General features: G+C 45.5%; 5 protein-coding genes across 5 annotated transcripts in view, besides 3 other annotated features; 2 read left to right on the forward strand and 3 right to left on the reverse strand.

Moving 5' to 3' along the window:
- Nucleotides 1-22: a microsatellite.
- Nucleotides 23-991: 969 nt separating this feature from the next.
- On the reverse strand, nucleotides 992-1,596 carry NFIA_023860 (uncharacterized protein; the record flags this gene model as incomplete). The annotated part of the gene is made up of 2 exons (XM_001263913.1): nucleotides 992-1,399; nucleotides 1,534-1,596. 2 exons carry the CDS (start codon nucleotides 1,594-1,596, stop codon nucleotides 992-994), a joined length of 471 nt encoding a protein of 156 aa, XP_001263914.1.
- Nucleotides 1,597-5,767: 4,171 nt separating this feature from the next.
- On the reverse strand, nucleotides 5,768-6,300 carry NFIA_023870 (uncharacterized protein; the record flags this gene model as incomplete). The annotated part of the gene is made up of 2 exons (XM_001263914.1): nucleotides 5,768-5,960; nucleotides 6,020-6,300. 2 exons carry the CDS (start codon nucleotides 6,298-6,300, stop codon nucleotides 5,768-5,770), a joined length of 474 nt encoding a protein of 157 aa, XP_001263915.1.
- A 1,432-nt stretch (nucleotides 6,301-7,732) lies between these two features.
- NFIA_023880 (uncharacterized protein) lies at nucleotides 7,733-8,176 on the forward strand (the record flags this gene model as incomplete). The annotated part of the gene is made up of 1 exon (XM_001263915.1): nucleotides 7,733-8,176. A coding segment is annotated over one exon (444 nt), but the record flags the coding sequence as incomplete, so codon positions are not given.
- A 3,170-nt stretch (nucleotides 8,177-11,346) lies between these two features.
- Nucleotides 11,347-12,261, forward strand: NFIA_023890 (uncharacterized protein; the record flags this gene model as incomplete). The annotated part of the gene is made up of 1 exon (XM_001263916.1): nucleotides 11,347-12,261. The coding sequence occupies one exon, from the start codon at nucleotides 11,347-11,349 to the stop codon at nucleotides 12,259-12,261; it is 915 nt and encodes a 304-aa protein (XP_001263917.1).
- Nucleotides 12,262-12,988: 727 nt separating this feature from the next.
- Nucleotides 12,989-13,306: a mobile genetic element.
- An 82-nt stretch (nucleotides 13,307-13,388) lies between these two features.
- Nucleotides 13,389-14,645: a mobile genetic element.
- A 4,294-nt stretch (nucleotides 14,646-18,939) lies between these two features.
- The window catches only part of NFIA_023900 (uncharacterized protein), a gene marked incomplete at both ends in the record, with an annotated part of 864 nt that continues 850 nt past the window's right edge, over nucleotides 18,940-18,953 (reverse strand). Inside the window, one exon of the mRNA XM_001263917.1 lies at nucleotides 18,940-18,953. This exon is cut by the window's right edge and continues 140 nt beyond it. Coding sequence (XP_001263918.1) covers nucleotides 18,940-18,953 — 14 coding nt within the window.

Here is an 18,953-nt window from a genome sequence, read left to right on the forward strand (position 1 = left end):
CCCCCCCCCCCCCCCCCCCCCCGGCGGGGTGGGGGTTGTTTAGGGGTTGATACGCAGATATTGAGCCTTCCAAGCACGCACTGCAGACTGCTTTCGCCCAGCGCCGTGGCCTGAAGGGGAACAGGGATGGAGGCAGTACAGATCACGAAAGTGCCAGCATTGTTGTAGATCCTGGAACAAGTAGTGCCACCTGAAAACTCGGGATTTTCGTGCACCTCATAAAGAGCAGGGCCTACGGTGATTTTGTGGCGGCCATAAAGGCCGAGATTGATAACGATGGGAAGTTGGCAAAGCCACCAGACTTCAGAGTGCTGGAGCAGGTAATGGGCCAGGACCTCGGATGTGTCCTTATCGATGACGGTGATGCTGACTTCGGAAGTATCACGAACAAGATCGGCCTCAATCTCCACAGCCTTGGTGCCTTGACATGAGCTCAAGGCTGGTGTGCCCAAAACTCTGAATAGGTCAGATCTCTTCCAAGATGATCCGCTTGATACGGGACGCCTTGGAACTGCGCTTGGATCAATTTTGGGACAGCCCTCACGATCCGGAGCCGTTTTGATTCGCTCTGAGTGGCTCTGAGCCCGGGTCTTACGAAGGGGCTGAGCTGACAGTCATTCGCACTTCCATCCAATAGGCCACCGTGGTTTGCAGCCCGCTTATGAGGTGCCTAATGGTAGCGCTTGGGGCTTAAATGATGGCTCATATTCTTTTGCCACCTGCTCTCGTCTCCTGCACACTCCATACCACAGACTGGTCCACCTCATGGCGGCTGTGAAACCGGCGCGCACATATATCTTCCGGCCAACGAGGATATTGAAGCTTATGTAGGCTAGGATGTCACAGACGCTTTAGGTTTCGATTCTGTAATACTGTGACCGGAACGGCGCTGGTTGGGTGATAGCTGTTGTTTTGAGGGGTCTGGAATAGCCATATTGAAAGCGAAAAGTAATGCTAATAACGAGATTTTACCTACCAGGCTGAATGCAGTCTACTGGCTCGCCTTTTGGCCAATGGCAGTAAGTCTAGTAAAAGCCAGGACAGATCCTTCCCGAGTCTCCTTTGCAGCCTGGCCCAGCATCTGTTTAAGTTGCTGCATATTCTCCTCGTTCTCACCTGCTCTGTTTCGGGCCAAGACCTCCGTGGCTAACATTCCACACTCATGCAGCGCAACTCCCAAATGGGGCGGCGCCTCCTTTGTATCGGATACGACATTGGTGAATCCTCCGTGTTTAAGAAGGGAGGGCAGACTTGGAACCCACGCGGAATGAAGACGGGCATCATTCTCTAGGAAAAGCCTCATTAACTTGATCTGGGCGTCAACCCTGACGTCTGGATGGGTCTTCTCAACGCGAAGTGAGGACAGGTCGATATCGGTCCACTGGAGGTAGCCCCCAGGCTCCATAAAACAGCGGTTAGAGCAGCGCGAATTGTAGAAGTTGGATAGCATACTGAGAAGTTTCAATAGATTGTCAAGTACGCGCTTCAATCAGGCTGTCGGAGGACGAAGGCGAAATGGGGAACATGAACTACATCATAGACTCCAAGCAGATGCTCAGGGACCTCGGCCGTGATATCCCAGTGGTGAAGCCTCATGTTGGTCGGGAGCCAGTCGCGTGGAGGAGTAGCATTAAAGGAGATATCAAGTCCATCTAGTTGGACAGTTGCAGGGAATATGTCAACCAAATCGGTAAGCCAGACTCTGTACATATGAGTAGCTGCCATGGAACAACTTGAGATTGGCATACCTCGTACCAGTCCCAACGTGGGCAATCCGTACGTTTTCCACATCCTTGACCGGAATCGACGGGTGGATATGATATCCAAAGAGTTAGACGACCAGGTAGTGCTGCACGTTGATGCTGCAAATATAAGCAAGCAGAATAACGAAACTGCGGATGATCATACCGGTTATTGTCTAAGTAGCTCCGAGTAAAGACATATTCTGCAGAGGAAGACATTTTTGCCGTGCCTCAAGTCTCCAGGTGGAATTGCGGAACAAACAAACTGTACTTATTAACGCTTGATAGTGAACAGATATAGTGAAGGACGACAAAGTAGAAAGCCGGGAATGACGCTTGTAGGATAGTACAGGCGCCCCTTTGTAGCATCCAGAAAGGGAGAGTGAAGTGGCATTGTGCCGGATGGGGTGTCTTTCCTCTAGCTTTTTGACGTTTATCTTCTTTTGCTTCCTATTCGTTGAACTGTAGCCACAAAGGCGCCAGATATGATTCATCGCTGTTCTCGTGGCTTAGGTTTCCACTTGGGCGTTTCTGTCTCCACAATTTAATCGCGTTTTCCCCACGCTCGTTTTCTCCACCATATCGCCCAGTTGCACATTAGGATGGTTGGAATATGAGTCCTTGGTATCATGCCATACAGTCCTTACTCTCTAGATAATGGTTAATGTAGTCCCTTGGTGATTGCCAGTCAAATATGCGGCACCCTGATGGTATCTTGGCTGTAATGCCTCCATCTACTGCTTTTTACCAGGAGACAATCAGAATTATCCATAGTCCGGACTGGACTTGCTGACGGTCTGCGTGGTGGTACTAGATCTGGATGTCTTGGTCGGGTCCACAATAGCAGACTAGGCCAACTGACACATGCGATGTAACGTAGACTTAGGGCTCATCAAAGAATATCGACTATGGCAAATGGGGTATGTTGCTGGGCCGGAGTCTGACCACGGCTTGCCCAGATGTGATCCAGTAACTGTCTTCGGTGGTCTAAAGAGGTACGGAGTAGTAGGATGAGAATGAAAGACATGAAAGACCCCCTGTATCGTAACACAATCAGGCCTGCTAGAAACGGTGAGGGACGAATGAGATGGCGTTGCACCGGATGGGTCCTGTTTTCTTTATCTTCCGACCCTTTGTGCTTTTTCCTTTCCAGGTGAAGATAGCCACTGAGAGCGGCACGGATTAGGTTTATTATGGTTTTTCTTTTTTTCCCTCTGGTGGTCGAGAACTTTCCTTGGGCTTGTCTCGCCCTCCGCATTAGATGCCCAGTGCCCCGAACCCTTTCCTTTATTGTATGACCCTGTTGCCCATGGATTTTAAAGATACTTTCAGTAGTCGCACGACATAGTCATTGCCCTCGAGATAATAATGGTATCTTCATACTGTCGGTCAAATATAACTTGCATGGTCCCTGGGCATGATTGACGGGCCCTCCATTGTACAACCGGCTAGCCGGTTGAGCACTTTTTTTAGAATTGCTCTGGCTGCGTAGTCGGGTCTTCTCTAGATGTCTTAGTTGAGTTCCAACCGCTGGTAGTATATCCGAGTGGATGCAATGTGATCTAGCATCTTCTATGAGTCGCGTAATACCCGACAGTGCAGCGATGTAACCTAGAACCAGAGGCCACAAATAGTATCATGGCCATGAACCAAATGTGTATGTTGCAGGGCCTGAATCTGGCCCTTGGCGACAACAAGAGGTTATTGGCAGGGTGAAAGCCGTGGTAGCTAGCCACGCCCAGACTGACCGGAGCCGACTGGTTCGTCAGGGGCAATTTAATAACCATTCTCAGCGCATTAAGGAGACTGCGTAGGAAGAGAAGGACGCTGTAGGGTAGCACAAGAGCCCCCATACCGGAATCCACAATGGACGAGTGAAATTTGCGCTGGATGGGCTGTCATTTCTCTATCTTTCGACCTTCCTTTTCCCTTCCAGATGTTGATAGCTAGAGACGCTCAGATAAAGCTTCGCCGTTGTTTCGTGGTCTAGAAATTCAGTAGCCAGCTTTTCTGGTCCAGCCACTTCCTCGGTCTCCACAATCCAGCTTTGCCCACGGGACAGTCACGGGGTAGGGTGCGCGCAGCTATTTAGGTCGTTCATATGTACGTGACAGCTTTTCCCTAGCCAAAAGGTGCACACTGGCGGGCACAGCCTGCACAATTCACCCTCCATTTGAATGGCCGGGCCCGGCGCACTTCGTCTTAGGCATTGAACACCCATATCTAATATACAAGGCACCTGGATCTTCAAATGCCGCGGCTTTGGGGGGTGGGTGCTCTCTTCCACTGCCATCGTGGTCGCATAAAGGTGATCGGATTCTAATTCCAATAGGCTATGTTCGTTTCCCACGCAGTAAAAAGAAATCTCGCAACTCCGACAAAGATATAACCGAAGACCATCCACCCGGAGAAAATCTGTATCTCGCCCTTCACACCTAGTCTGTATCCCGACTACTTCGCTGATGTTATTCTCTTCGGCCGTGTTTAGGTGTTGCCAGTTCACCCTAATGTCAGGCATATTGTATTCAGCTGCTGTCTTCGTCGCGAGAAGTCCCATGATAAGCCCTATCCAGGCAATTCCCAAACCGACAATCCAGCCTCAACTCCATTCCCTGCATTACCACATACTACCACCTCACCCAATTTATATTATACCCCGATCTCCCTCCCTCAACTCGACCCAACATACTCCGACTTCATCTGTGACGTTTTGATCTTCACGAAGGAAGGAAAGAAAGTACGTCGATTACTAGTATTAGACTTTCGGACTGATGTCAACATCATGTCTGAGGGCGTGTACCAAAGATTACATATGAAGGCCTCCTCCTGTGACCCATCGATCGTCCTTCAGGTGGCCGGAATGAGGGAGGTCACTCCATTTGGCAGTGTGGATGTGGAATGGAGTTTATGGGCAGATAGCACGGTTTATAGTACAAGATTTTATGTGGTAGAGGGATGTCAGTTCGATCTGCTCTTGGGACGACCGTCCGTGATCGACTACCAGCTTTCTCGGAAAGATGCAGCAGTGGGCTCGAGGATTCAGTCGTCATATCAGGGTTCATGAGCGAGGTTTATGTCCTGGGTATATGCAATTTAGGGATTCCGGAGTATTATCAGATCGCAGCAAAGCAATTTGGTAGGCTTACTGAGGTGATCCCAACAGTGCTAACGCCATCCATCTTTAACTGAGAAGCTTGTCGAGTTAGACGTTAGATGTGTGAAGGTAGAAGTACAGTAACAGTGCATTCTATAACACGATTGAACGTGCCTCGGATTTTGTAGAATAATGAAGATGATTTGATGTGGACTCAACTAGGTAGAAGATAGAAGATAGGATGGTAGGGAGATGATTAGTGTACATGGGTCACTATAACCAGGGTTGATACATGTTTAAACAGCGGAAACCACATAGTGGTTCAGAAAACCGACCCATCAGCTATCCCGGGAATAGCTAATGGCTGTCCTCATGGGCCACGTTTTTCCTAATGCCATTCGGCCTTCCTCTGGCTTTGCTAGTGGGGAAGGGAATGCTCAGCGCACAGCATGTACATCCACGGAAGTACGTTCACCCATACTGTAGGGTTTCGCTCCAGTGGTCATGAACAAGCAGATTGGTAGGGTCGGCCTTTTGCTTTCCTTCCATTCTAATCTTTGCTACTCATACATAAGTGAGGACACATATGCCTCGCTTCGCCCAACTTCCCATTGCCAGCCCCGTTGTTATCAGCCTCTAAACCACAATACTAGTTGTGCTTAAAGATTTGGGTCAAGCCATAGGTGCTCTACGCTTCGGGTGGAGCACTCCCTAGCCTGCTCACGGTACGGTATTCTACAAGGGCACACAAATGGTAAACTAGCAGACTATTTCAGCCTTCTTAGTTTTTCTCAGCAATGGTCACGTCCATTCCGTGGCTAAAAAAAGTGATAAATTAACTATCACGCATTTTAGTTTGACAACCTTGTTACTAGCCCCAAAAACAAATCACGCGAAGTAGGGGGATAAAATCTGACTGTAAGGGTGTCACTCAAGCCTCTGGCACATAGCGCTGAGGCGGTCTCCTTGCCCTGCCAGACCGACGTGGAGCTTGCGCAGGAGATTCTCCTGAGGCGACCTCCATGGAGACCGTGATAGTCTCTTCAGGACTCTTGGGTGCTGTTCTTCTCCGTCTTGTTGCTACGGGAGCTGAGTAGATAACATCAAACCATTGGTGTTCTCGACTAAGGACTGGTCAGTATGATGCTATCATGGGTATGGAGTAACAGATAAGGGGTCCTACCATATTAGGCAGTCAAAGTTGATTGAAGTTGACCATGCTTTGAGCCAACTCTCCATGCACTGCAAATGGATGTCAGTGCGATACTGCTCACACTTTAAATAGACAGTGTCCTCTGCAGATGTACCATGACAGATGGAACATTCCCTGTCACTGTTGCTCTGGTCCTGGTTTATTAAGCGGAGAAGAATTGCCGGCGCGATGGCTTGGTCCCATATCTCAAACACAACCAGAGCAGGAGAATCAGGAGACACCTCAAACGGAACCTGCTTTCGTTGCAGCATTTTAACGCTGACTGTCTGAGTCTGGGGCGACCATCTGGAGGTAAAATACTCTTGGTAGGGTCAGGAGCTAATCCAGCCACTATCGGAATTTGAAGCCAGTCGTTGTCGGCGTCCCACCCCTAAAGCACAAGCGGTATCATACCATAATTTCGCGAGCGGGTTCACCTGTTTCTCCTCAGTATGCTGATGGTATCTTTTGCACAGTAGGAGCTTAGCAATCTTGCCAAGCATGGAAGAAATCATCGCCCGCTAATCGCTGCGCCAAAAGCTGCACGAGATTGTATGCGTCGTCCCGAGGCTTCTTCAAGATGCGGTTTTTGCATCTGTTATTGGCCTTGGTGTGTCCAAGGCAGGTGGCCACATCTTGTGGATCAATCATCCCACAAGCGATGATGGGATCCCATCTTCCGTCCATTGCGAGGCTCTCCGTCATGAACACAAAACAATAAGACGAGTAAAAGGGAGTGTATGTTCTAAGGAATCTGTTAGCTTTCCACCGGGACAGTCTTCCTATTAAGTGCAGGATCGCAGCCAGGAGGATCCTGCGCAGGGCCGGTGGACCTTCTGCACGTACCTTGGTAGGAATATCGCGCTCTTCGCTGGTCTGTTGAGTGTATGCGAGTAAGTTCCTAGATTATACGTGCGCCAACTACCTTGGGGTAAGGGGAATATATAGTCTGGGTCGGGGGCTCTAGGTAGATGGCTTTCACACATCATCGCTTTGTGGCATGGCTCTTAAGAACACCGACTATGGATCGCCGGAGCAGTGACATTCCTGGGATCAACTGGATTGTTCTGGGAAGCGTAATGGATGCTCTCAGAATACAGATCTGGTTAGCAGGCTTTGAATGCCAGTAATGCAACCCAGCGCTGATAACACCCAAGAGGATGCCCATGTACTGTATTAAATCAACCACACATGGTGCGCAGTTAACTGATTTCACTAGGCTGCTTAGCAATGGCAAACTAGCCACCACTTGGTGAATCACATCTATGACCACCTATTATGTGATACTGTATGTATCTGCTGAGTTACTGTAGTGCACAGAACATCCACAATCTCTGCAGCTATTTAAAGGATGCCGTGATGTCTCACCTTGAGGTCACTCTCCCAAATCAAGGCCAGCCTACATGCGATCTCTTCTGTCTCTTGTCTACCTTGCTTACCACGAGAATGGAAACCAATCTTTCGAACTGGTATCAAGATGGCACGGTTGTTGTCTTGATCCATCTACTGGGAATATTGTATTTCATTTTCTTCCTGATTTTGTTCCTTTTTCATCACTTTCCCACGTCTCTAGACATGATCCACAGAGCACAGGTTGTCACGTTCTACTGCGTGGGCGTTTTACTCTGGAGCCTATGCAGCCTCATTTATTGAACATTGTGGATTTTCTTCGGAGACAACGCGGCATACTGGCAAAAGTTGGAGATGGCCGGTACCCTGGGACTCATATATGCTACAGCCATCCCCTACATGACCTTCGCATATGATCAGCACTGCTATTTCCGGCCTGGCTACCTCTTCTGCCTGGCCATTTTGACCGTCGGCAGGATCACCGCGATGTTTGCTCAGCGGTCGGATGAGTCCGATAATGCCAACCACTTCCGCCGAGACTGCGTCTGGCTCGGGCTCTTGGTATTAGCGCCAGCAATTCATGCCCTGTGCCAGTCTCGCGGAAACCCTCCGTCACTGGCCATTGATCTTATACGGTTCGCGGGATGGAACGTGTTAGGAGCTCTCTGCTATCTCGCCAGAGTCCCCGAGAGAGTCGGCATGGTGGGAAACTTGCGGCCAAGCCTCTACATGATGCATCTCCTCCTCGTCCTCAACAATATCTCATATGGTCGAGACATCTGGAACTTCATAGTTTAGTCGCTGCCTAGCAGAATTCCAATGGTCGACATGATGTTGGGTTTAAGCGGTCAGTCTCCGCGCAAACAGCTCCGCGCTTGGTTGTGAATGTCTGTGGCGGCAGATATATTATGAAAGGGCCATATCTGAATTAGCTTACGTTGGGAACACTCAGCTATACGCGCGTGAATTATGGTCAAGGGCTCATGGCGATTTTAGGGGTTATAACCTGTACTTGTGGCAGTAGCAAATATTATATCCTATTGTTGGCTCTGTGAGCAAGGTGTGATTCATATCCACTTTTAGGTCAACCCCAGAAAATAGCTCGGTTCTTTGCGACGCTTGCCTTACAAGGCAGTCAGGCTGATCGGAGAAGAGTGCAAAGAAAGACGGCAGGAGTCGGGCACTTTAACTATTGAAATGGATGGTTTCTTATATCCTTCTCTTCGATTGTCAAGAGCTCAACCAGATGGGCGGATTCGGCCCAATTTAGCCCGTCGTACGTGCATTGTCCCTCACGGACTGTGAGAGTTCCACGGTCATGCCACCATGGTGAAATGACCCTGGAGTTTGTCAGAGCACCACAGTCCGGACTGCCAGTATAATAAGGATCAGCTAAATAAAAGCAGTGTGGCTTATCGGACCCCCCTCACCCGTAGAAGGGAACTCCTTCCGTTGTCAATACTGCGATTCCGAAAATGTAATTATACTGCAACTTCTGGAATCAATGCATTGACCTCTTATCTACTTCACGATTATTTCCCGCCATTCGCCTTCATCTTAGAGGTGGACAGGCTGATCGTGGTGCATTGGGGCCGTGGCCGAAGATGCTTTGCCGCGACAATGGTGATGATGCGCCACAACATCCAGCAATGTCATTTGGCCGACGGACATACACATTGACCACATACAGGGCGAAAGCTGGGCCATAGGGTCATTGAGCACCCAGTGTCAACCGTCATATTCCTGGGCGTTTGAGGGATCTCATGAGTGGTACCAGTGTTCCTGGGATTACGTTAGGTGTTCTCAAGAACCTAGGTTGGTTGCCCGCTCCCACGAACGGTTCTCTCCTATATGAATAAATCTAAATGGAAAAGATTTGGAAGATTCGGAATTTTGGAATTTTGATGGGGCAACCTCAACCACCACGGTCGGTCCCAGGCACGCACTTGGGCAATGGGTGCACGCACGGCCGGCCAATCAGGATGGCTGAGACTGGTATAGTCGATACCAGCTGCCACTAGGATATAAAGGTATTTTAACGATCGCCTAAAGGTACATCAAGTCTAAGTGGGTGGGTCCTTATCTGTTCGGATTAAGTATAGCACGATCTAGGTGGGGCATCGCGAAAAAGAGGTGCGGCTGAGATGCAGGAGGAGGGCGCGGGAAAGTACGCTAAAACCTAAAACCTAAAATTTCATGATGTACGCTGAACCTAATCTGTCAGATCTTTAATCATTTAATCCCCTAACTTTCCAGCGCTTGTCCACCCAGGGCTACAAATACTTCTCCCAGTCCTGCCAGTTAATAGGTGAAATAACAACTATCACCCTAAGTTAGATTCTTTGTATAGCAATATCTTCAAACATAAGGAGTGAGTTATCACACGCGATACTACCCAGAGCAACTGCAGCTTTACCGCCATGCCTGGCATCTAAACAAAGCAACATAAATGAAGACAAAGGGTATGAATGAAGATAAACCGCTAAGTAGATCAAAAATAGAAGGGCACATAACAACAAAGATTATAATAAATCAATAGCTAACACTAAGGCCAATTATTAACAAAGGACGAGGCCCCTCAATAATAATAAATTTATGAATAAAACATCAAGAGCAACATGTTACATGTATTGATCTTAGAGAATAAGATATATTGAGGACCTAGGATAAGTGTGAAGGAAAATAGATGGAGGACTGGGTTCTCCATAGCGGGTCTGCCTATTGTTAGGCTCTGCCAAGACTCAGGGAATTATAGTGATGAGCTCATATAAATCACATTCCAAGTCCTGGAATGTAGTACTCAGATTTGGACCCTTCCTTATTATAAACTTCAGGGAACATCTACTTAACATAGTTATGATTTGCTTGCATCACACCAACACATTTTCCAAAGTATTGCTAAAAGTGGACTTTAAAGTTCCTGATAAAACCCAATTTCTAGCCTCTAGCCTGATTATGATGTCTAGTGCAGCTGCATTCATGAGCTAGGGGAGGGAGTAGTGTACAGAACCTGGGTGTGCTTGGCGTTCAAGTCAATGAGGCCCAGAACTGAACCTCACCAGCAGTCCCGCAAATAGTACGACGGCCCATTAGTATCCTAAAAATCCATCCTACGTTCTTTGCACTCACTGGGCTCGGCTGACTTTATTCTTGAACTGTCAGCCAGTGAACTGTAACCAGACTTTTGGCTCTTTTTCTTCATGTTGCCACGAAACTTCAAAGTCTGCTTTCAGTAATACTTTGGAAAATATGTTAGTGTTACAAGCTAATTGTGATTGCATTAAGTAGATGTTCCCTAAAGTTTATAATAAGGAAGGGTCTAAATCTGAGTACTACATTCCAGGACTTGGAATGTAGCTTATATGAGCTCATCACTATAATTCCCTGATTCCTTTTAAGATTTCTTCCTGTAATGTATTACACCTCTACTATGACTGTTATACTTTCTCTCCGCCAATAATATTCCGCACTATGAATGCTACAAGGCAAGGGTTGATTGTTGCTTACCAATGCGCTGCTTCACTATGGTACTCAACTAAGCTTTGGGTTTGGTATCACCGCTAGTTCATGAGTCTAAGATGCTCTTCTGGGCTCTTTCAGTCCACATCCAACTGAGTTAGAGATGGTAAACTCTAGATGTCTAAGCTTGTACCTAGTAATGCTTCCATATTTATCTTCCTCACTTGCCCACGCTCACATCCAGCTTACCTTAGACTGATTCACCGAATATCCGCCCTTCCTCATTCATACCACCCTATTTGATCCTTACTTTCTTCCGTCCCTTTTGGCAGGTTCTATATCACTATGGCTCCAAACAATGATGCACTCCTCCCCAAGTCGCGGAAGCGTATATTATTAATCACTTACCCTCGAACAGCATCCAATCTACTGGTGAAAATGCTCTCCATAGAGAAGCAAACAAACGTCTTGTCGAACCAGAAGGGTGGATTTTTTTTTGGGACGCCTTCATGGAAGTGCGAAAGGCCATTTCCCAACACAGACCAATGGAGCACTGGAGTAAAGAGGAGGTAGAAGCAGTCCAAAAAGCCTTTGAACAAAGCTTGAACAACTTTGAGAACATGGCACAGTCCGCAGATTCTCAAGGCAAAATTTTCTTCGCCAAAGAACATGCCCAATGGATAGCAGATCCTGCTGTAATCAATCATTATATCTTGAAGCATAATTACCAGGCATCTTTGCGTCTCGGCATCCAAGTTCCGACGCCAAAGGGCGCTGAGGAGTGCTTTTCAATGAATGATTTTACTATATTCCCGGACACGTACCTGGAGACTTGGACAGTGACCTTTCTTATACGCCATCCAGCCTTAGCATTGCCATCCTTCTACCGGGCTGCTGCAAATCTAGAGAAAGAAGGATTTGCTGGACATCATGAGATCCAACCACTGATGGAGCTGCACTCAACTCTCAAATGGACTAGACTGCTCTACGATTGGTGCTGTGAACGTGGCACCCAGTCAATCTTAGCGGAGCAGCCTGACAAATGCTTTCCGATACTCTTGGATGCTCAGGATGTCATCCATCGCCCGGAGGTTGCTTTGAAGTACTGCGAGCTCATAGGGATGTCCCCAGCGGAAGTTAAGTTTGCCTGGGATTCGGCAGAATCTGGAGACTCTCAGTATAATGTGCCCGGAGTCGGTCCTAAAAGTCCCGAGGACGTAATGATGTCAACGCTAAACCATTCGTCTTGCCTAATAAAAGAGAAAACGCCGGCCACTATGGATATTGCCCTGGAGAGAGGAAAATGGGATGTGGAATTTGGTGAGAGCCTAGCAAAGCAAATGGAACAATGGGTTAGGGAGGCAATGCCAGACTACAATTACCTCTGGGCTAAAAGGCTGCAAGTGGGCCAGCGGAAAAAATGACTGTCTCCTGGAGGACATGGTTGGGGTGTTTCAGACGGGTCTTCGTCGGCACCTATAGCTCCTTGCATGAATATAGGTAATGAGCTTTTGATATTACTTTTCTTAATGATTACTTCCTTGCGTGTGTTCTGGAGAATTGAGAGTAAAACGATATATACGGGGACAATAAAAAACCCCCATGCGCTAGGTCTGTATGGGACAAGCAACTTTAAGAAAGAACCAAAGAGACGATTTCAATTATATCCTAGGGAGAAAGGGTTGGTACCCTGCCAGCCTGTCCCTATCACTATTGGCACCGCCGGGGCTTGAGTAGCATCAATGTCGTCTACGCCTGTTTCTTATTCAGATTTACAGTTTCTCCAGGTTGTTTTGAACAGGGTTCCGGCGGTTAGGTCACGAGAGTCTATATGAAAGTGCTTGGAGGGTACCAGCCATGTTTTACATTTATTACAAAACTTTCGGCTTCAGCTTTGGAAGGGCGATGGACAATGCAATTATTTTGACCCTACAGGTCATCCACTTTCGTAGTTCACGGAGGCGGAAACATTTTAAGATTGCTACATCAAGTACCACCTTGCTAGGCGCGATAGTATCTAATGCAATTCAATCTGTAATGTTCTGATTCGACTTCCACACTTTACAGTGGGTGATCACCTGACGCCCGATTCCCCTCACCGACTTTCAAAATGTCCAAACTTCAACTGCTCATAACTTTACCAATATGACTCCAATTGAAGCGGCTTTAGAAGCAATTGAATTGTTGGAACCAGGCGAATCAATTAATTATACTTTCTTTGCAAACAAGTATGGCGTTAGCCGGCCAACGCTCTCGAGGCGCCACCGCGGGGTTCAACGCTCGAGGGACCATCAGTATGAGGAGCAGCAAATTCTCACCAACCAACAAGATAAGGAACTCATAAAGTACATCAACAAGGTCACTGAGAGAGGCCTCTTTGCCTCGCATGAAATGCTGCGGAATTTTACTAAAGAGCTTACTGGAAAGAAGCCCTGAAAGGACTGGCCTGGGCGCTTTTTAAAGCGCCACCAAGATGACCCTTGTTTCAACTTATACAACTGCTATTGATGCCGCAAGAAAATGAGCCAATTCCGCGTACAAATACACTTTATATTTTGAGTTGTTGAGCCGGAAACTGCAGGAATATGAGCTACGGCCAGAGGATATCTATAATATGGATGCGAAAGGCTTTTTGATTGGAATGCTGGTCAAAGGCCTTAGGATCTTTTCCAAGCAGAAATATCCGAATAGTGGCCTCAAGCAGCGCCTGCAGGACGGGAATCGCGAGTGGATAACCTCAATTGCTTGTATCTGCGCTGATGGGACCTCTCTTCCTCCAGGTCTTATTTACCAGGCCATCAGCAGTGACATACAGGATTCCTGGCTTCAAGATTTCAATCCCAAGCAACATGGTTGCTTCTTTGCCTCCTCACCAAGCGGTTAGACTAATGATAAGCTAGGATTGGCCTGGTTGAAGGACATTTTTAACCAGTATACTAAGGAGAAAGCACGGAGGCGCTGGAGGCTTTTGATCCTTGATGGCCACGGATCTCACCTTACTATGGAGTTCATCAATTACTATGACAATAATAAGATCCTCTTAATGACATATCCACCTCATTCAACTCATTCACTGCAGCTGCTTAATATTAGGATCTTTAGTCCTCTTGCCACCGCTTATAGCAAGCAACTGGAAGAGTTTTTGCACAAATTAATGGGCCTAAGCCATATTACCAAACAAGACTTCTTCCGCCTCTTTTGGCCAGCCTGGCAGCAAGCCTTGTCATCAAGAAATATCCTTTCTTCATGGAAAACTGTCAGTATATCACCTCTGGATCCCGAGATTATTCTGCAGCGATTCATCAAGAAGAAGGACTCAAGGCCCTCTACCAGTGAGTCTTCTCGCTCGATACTACAAGCGGAAGGTTGGAGGAAAATTGAAAGGCTTCTAAACCGCGTGGTGGCTGATATATATGACAAAAACACCAAGAAGTCGAGTTCAACGATGCACCACCTCTCTACGGAGAATATTCTTCTAAAACTAGGTTGCCAAGGCCTCAAATCAGCCCTCCAGAATGAGAAGAAGAAGCGCTAGCGAGGTAAAGCCTTACAGTTTGATATTCCACCTCCTGAGAATGGTGGTGCCGTATTTTATTCTCCGCGGAAGGTCCAACAAGCTCATGAACTTCAGAAGCAGAAGGATGAGGCTATACAGCTCACTAAAGCTTCAAAAGAGGAAGAAAAGGTCCGCCAGCAGCAAGCAAAGGAAGAGAAACAACGCTTGCTTGAAGAGCGCAAGAGAATTCGAGCATCTCAATAAGAATTGCGCCGCTTGGAGGCAGAGCAGAAGAAACAACAAAAGGAGGAGGAGCACCTGGCAAAGGAGGCAGATCGACAGCTTCAAGATAACTTCCAGCAGGCCAAGAAGATTCCAAAAAAGTCCTCTAAAGCTTCACGCCAGCAAAATCTCCATACAAATAAGCTAATAAGTGCTGAAGTTGTTGCAGAGGCCCCTCCAATAGTAAATCGTCGAGGCCAGCAGATATGGCTACCCCACTGCTTCCGGAGCGATTAAGAATTATGTATAGACTGTATCTAATGACTACTTTAAGCCACCAAGAAATCGAGAGATAATATCAATTGGATGTGGTTGAATCGCTTCATGTTTGATATCATACTTGGTGGTGATTTCGGGCGGCAGGTGGGACCGGGCGGCAGGTGATCACCCACTGTATTATATAAGCAAAATGGAGATAACGTAATCCACAACCGAGCGAGCCACGACACCGAGCGAGGTGTACACAGATCACGCCACCTAAAAAACGTGGACGCGTGACCCTCATCCCCCACCCGTGACTGCCAAGCCAGGAACGTGACACGCGACCTACTTAAAAAACAAAACAGATTCCTCTGAATTTCAATTTCCGTTCCATTTTCCTGTCTTCGAGTCATAAGCAAATTTCCAACTGCTTCCTAACTGCTTATTCGCTTTTCCAGTATGGATTCTCAACAAGAAATCGTTGGTTCTGATGACTTGACTGAGTCAAGCCCAGAGCAACATAACAATATTGAGGTATTTATATCTGTCTGAGCACTTATTAACTGGTTACTAACCACTTAATATAAAAATAGGGCATTCCAGTACAACTTACAATTTCAAAAAGCCATCCTCTTCAGACATCAAAAATTGAATACATTGATGACTTACCAGAGTATCCAACAAGTCATATTCATGGATATTCATACGTTGTTGCATCCAGAGGACGATCACAGAGCGAAATGGAGCAGCTTGTTCATGAGGTAACGTAAAGTACTTGATAACTGTCTTCCAAACACTTTCTAATCAGTTAAAGATTCAATATTCACGGCGACAACAGCATGGGCCAAGGCGACCAGTTAAGTGCCCATTTTTTAACTGTTTGGTTAAAAGATGGAATTGGAAATGCTCCGGTATCTATGCATGTGAATATCTAAATTCGTTTCTTCGATCCTATCATCATACATTCGTTGATGAGAATTGTTGGAATATTATTCGAAAATCTCAGGAAGATATTCAATTGCTGGAGAAAGATATTGGAAAACGCAATGCGTACAGGTATGTAACCTCCTTTTCAGCATTTCCTAAGCAGCTACTAAGTACTTCTAGTTACTATCGGTCGAAAATGGAATTCTTCAAGAGGGGTTCATGCATGTATTGACCAACTTCCAACTTGCAAGCCAGTTTTTAAGCGGCATACTCAAATGGTTAATCGGAATCCTCTCAAATGCTTGTTAAGTACTTGCTAACTACTTACAGGATGTACATGGCGAATACCCACCATATATTGGCTGCAGTAATGGATCTGATGAGTTTCTAACGAAACATCATAGAGGATCCGTTCAAGGCCATACATCGATTGATCTACAATTTCTTGAGGACCTTTTTAACAGAAATATTATGCCAGCAGCTGAAGATTGCAGTGTATTTGAATCACTGGCGTCCCGACGAAAATATTGTGGTAAGTACTTCACTATTGATTATCAACTGGTTACTAACTGCTTATAAGATCGAGATCACCTCCAAGGACCAGGCAGATTGAAACACACCCCTTGTAGTGTTGTTTTCACTGCATTAGTTCCTGTTGATATTAATGAATGCCCATATATCCTTTTCACATCGCATGGTATTCATCAGCATCCACCACCACCACCTAGCAAGGCACCAGAGCGTATCCTGCAAGGGGTGAAGAATATTATTCAACGCATAAGAGATCCATCTTTAACGACTGGTAAGTACTTGCAAAACACTTAATAACTATTTTGTAAATACTTATATCAGACTAGCACAATTCCTTCGAAGCCCACAATTGGAGGCATTCTACCAGCAGTATAATGCTTCTACACTAGCAGAGATCCACTCCAGTTTCTGCAATAAAGACAGAATTGCCACTATTATTCAGAAGCAGCGACTTCTTTCATATCCTAATGGACAGGATATCAACGGGTTACTCTTTCTACAGAACCGGGATCCGCTAGTAAAGGTAAGTAGTTATTAACTACTTGTTAATTGGTTGGCAAGTACTAAAAAGTGACTAGGAATATATTCAACAGAAGTATCATGATTCTTATGGTACAATGGTGTTTTGTGCCTTCAAAGATCAGATTCGTTTATTATCAGCTTTATCCTCATTTGAAGTTGATATGTCTTTTAAACGAATTCGATCTAAAGACATAAATGAGGTCCTTTTTGCGACATTCATGCCAGACCAATGCAAAAGTAAGTGTACCAAGTACTTATTAACCACTTGCTAACCATTTGTTGACTAGTTATCACACTACTCCGAGTGTTCACCAACCAGGATTCCACTGAGGGCTACTATTTACTATTCAAGCGTGCATTTCATCTTATAGAAGAGGTTTCTGGACAGGCAGTTCTATTTGATCCAATTCATGGATCTGGAATTCATGGTATTATTGTTGACATGGACACAAAACAGTATACAGGTAAGCACTTATGAAATGTTTACCAACCAGTCGCTAAGTAATCAGGGCTTGGTCAATATCTTTCTGAAATTGATCCTCGGCACCATGACCCTATATGGCATTTACAGCATATCATTGTATTCTGTCGTGTTCATTTTCAACGCTCAATTTTAAAGGCAATCGGGACAAAAAATAAAGGGTCAGGCCTCTGGAGTCGCATGATGAGTCTCCTAGATTGCCAGTCAGAGGCTGAGTATGATGAGTTAATTGAGCTGCTAATAAGTAAGCATCTTATTACTGGTAAACTACTTAACAACTACTTACTAACTGCTTATTAGAATATGAATCCCCGGCAGTGCAGGCTTGGGCTGTACACAAAAAATCTGCTGTTATCAAGGCAGGTTTAAATCAATCATGCTCAAAGATCCAGTCATATTATTTTCAGCTTCTGCGAAATCATACGAATGCTGTTGAGCAATCACATCAAAAGTCATATGCTTCTGGAAAGTATCTAACACTTGTTGAAGCAGTTCGAAAGTATTTATCAACCACTTACCAACTACTTCAGAATTCTAACTAACTCTTTTCAGTTCTGCGAAACTTGATAAAGATGATATTCTGCAGTATAATAATTTTCAGCAGTTCAATATTCATCATTCATATCGAGCTTCTACAATGGAGGCAAATTATTTGCGTCATATGAGTCGGGAAAGTAAGTGACTTTAAGTACTTTCTAAGCAGCTGGCAAGTACTTAATGAAGAATACAGGAAGCCGTAAACGTCAGCGGTCCTCTTCAACAACTGAAACAGAGTGTCAAAATATTGAAATTCCGCGTGCGAATTCAAAACGTCAGTTGATATCATCCTCTTCTCAAGTTGCTGATAATGAGTAAGGGGCTTTTTTTTTGTTTGTTTTTTAAAAAAAATTATTTTTGAGTACTACCTTAGTGATTGCTAACTATCTTGTAACTACTTAGATCTACAACCTCATCACGGAGTCTTCGCCGAGTGGCTTCAGCAAATATTCTGACAATTGAGCAACGCCGTCAAGAACTGGAATTACGAGACTTAGAGGCAGAAATCAAAAGAAAAGAAGAAGAGGTTCGTTTAAAACAGCTTCAAAATGAGCAATTAGAGCTAGAACTTATGAGGCAACGGATGCAACTCCGAGAACTGCAGCAGACTGATTAGTAACCACTTTCCAAGTACTCGACAAGTGGTTCCACAATGTTTTATGTAGCGATCTTTATCTACCATTCTATTTTTCTTTAACAAGCACACACACATATATATATGTCTACTTGCCTTAATTATAAGCTGTTAGCAAGCGATCGGATGTCACGGTGCGTAACTTAGATGCTTAATTCCTTCCGATTCCTACCAATTCCTGCTTAATCCTGTTCGGTTAAGATATATATACGTATTGATCGGATTTCTGAAAAAAAAAAAAAAAAAATATTCCTTACAATTAATCATTTAGTCACCATTCATTAACTGTTTTATTATTTTTTTAGTTTTTCCTTCAAAACAAGCTATATCAAATTAATTTCAACTAAAGTACTTGTAAACTGATTTGCAAGTGATTGTTGACCGATTTACCGCTTATGCAGAGGTTGGGGAGATCTCACGGGGTGCCTTGCCTTTTACCTGCAGGGTCTGTGTGAATATTACCACATTCAAAAAGAATAAAGTGGTCACACTTATTTATTATCCT

The sequence above is a fragment of the Aspergillus fischeri genome, genomic scaffold, assembly GCF_000149645.3.
Source record: "Aspergillus fischeri NRRL 181 1099437636251 genomic scaffold, whole genome shotgun sequence".
Taxonomy (NCBI): domain Eukaryota; kingdom Fungi; phylum Ascomycota; class Eurotiomycetes; order Eurotiales; family Aspergillaceae; genus Aspergillus; species Aspergillus fischeri.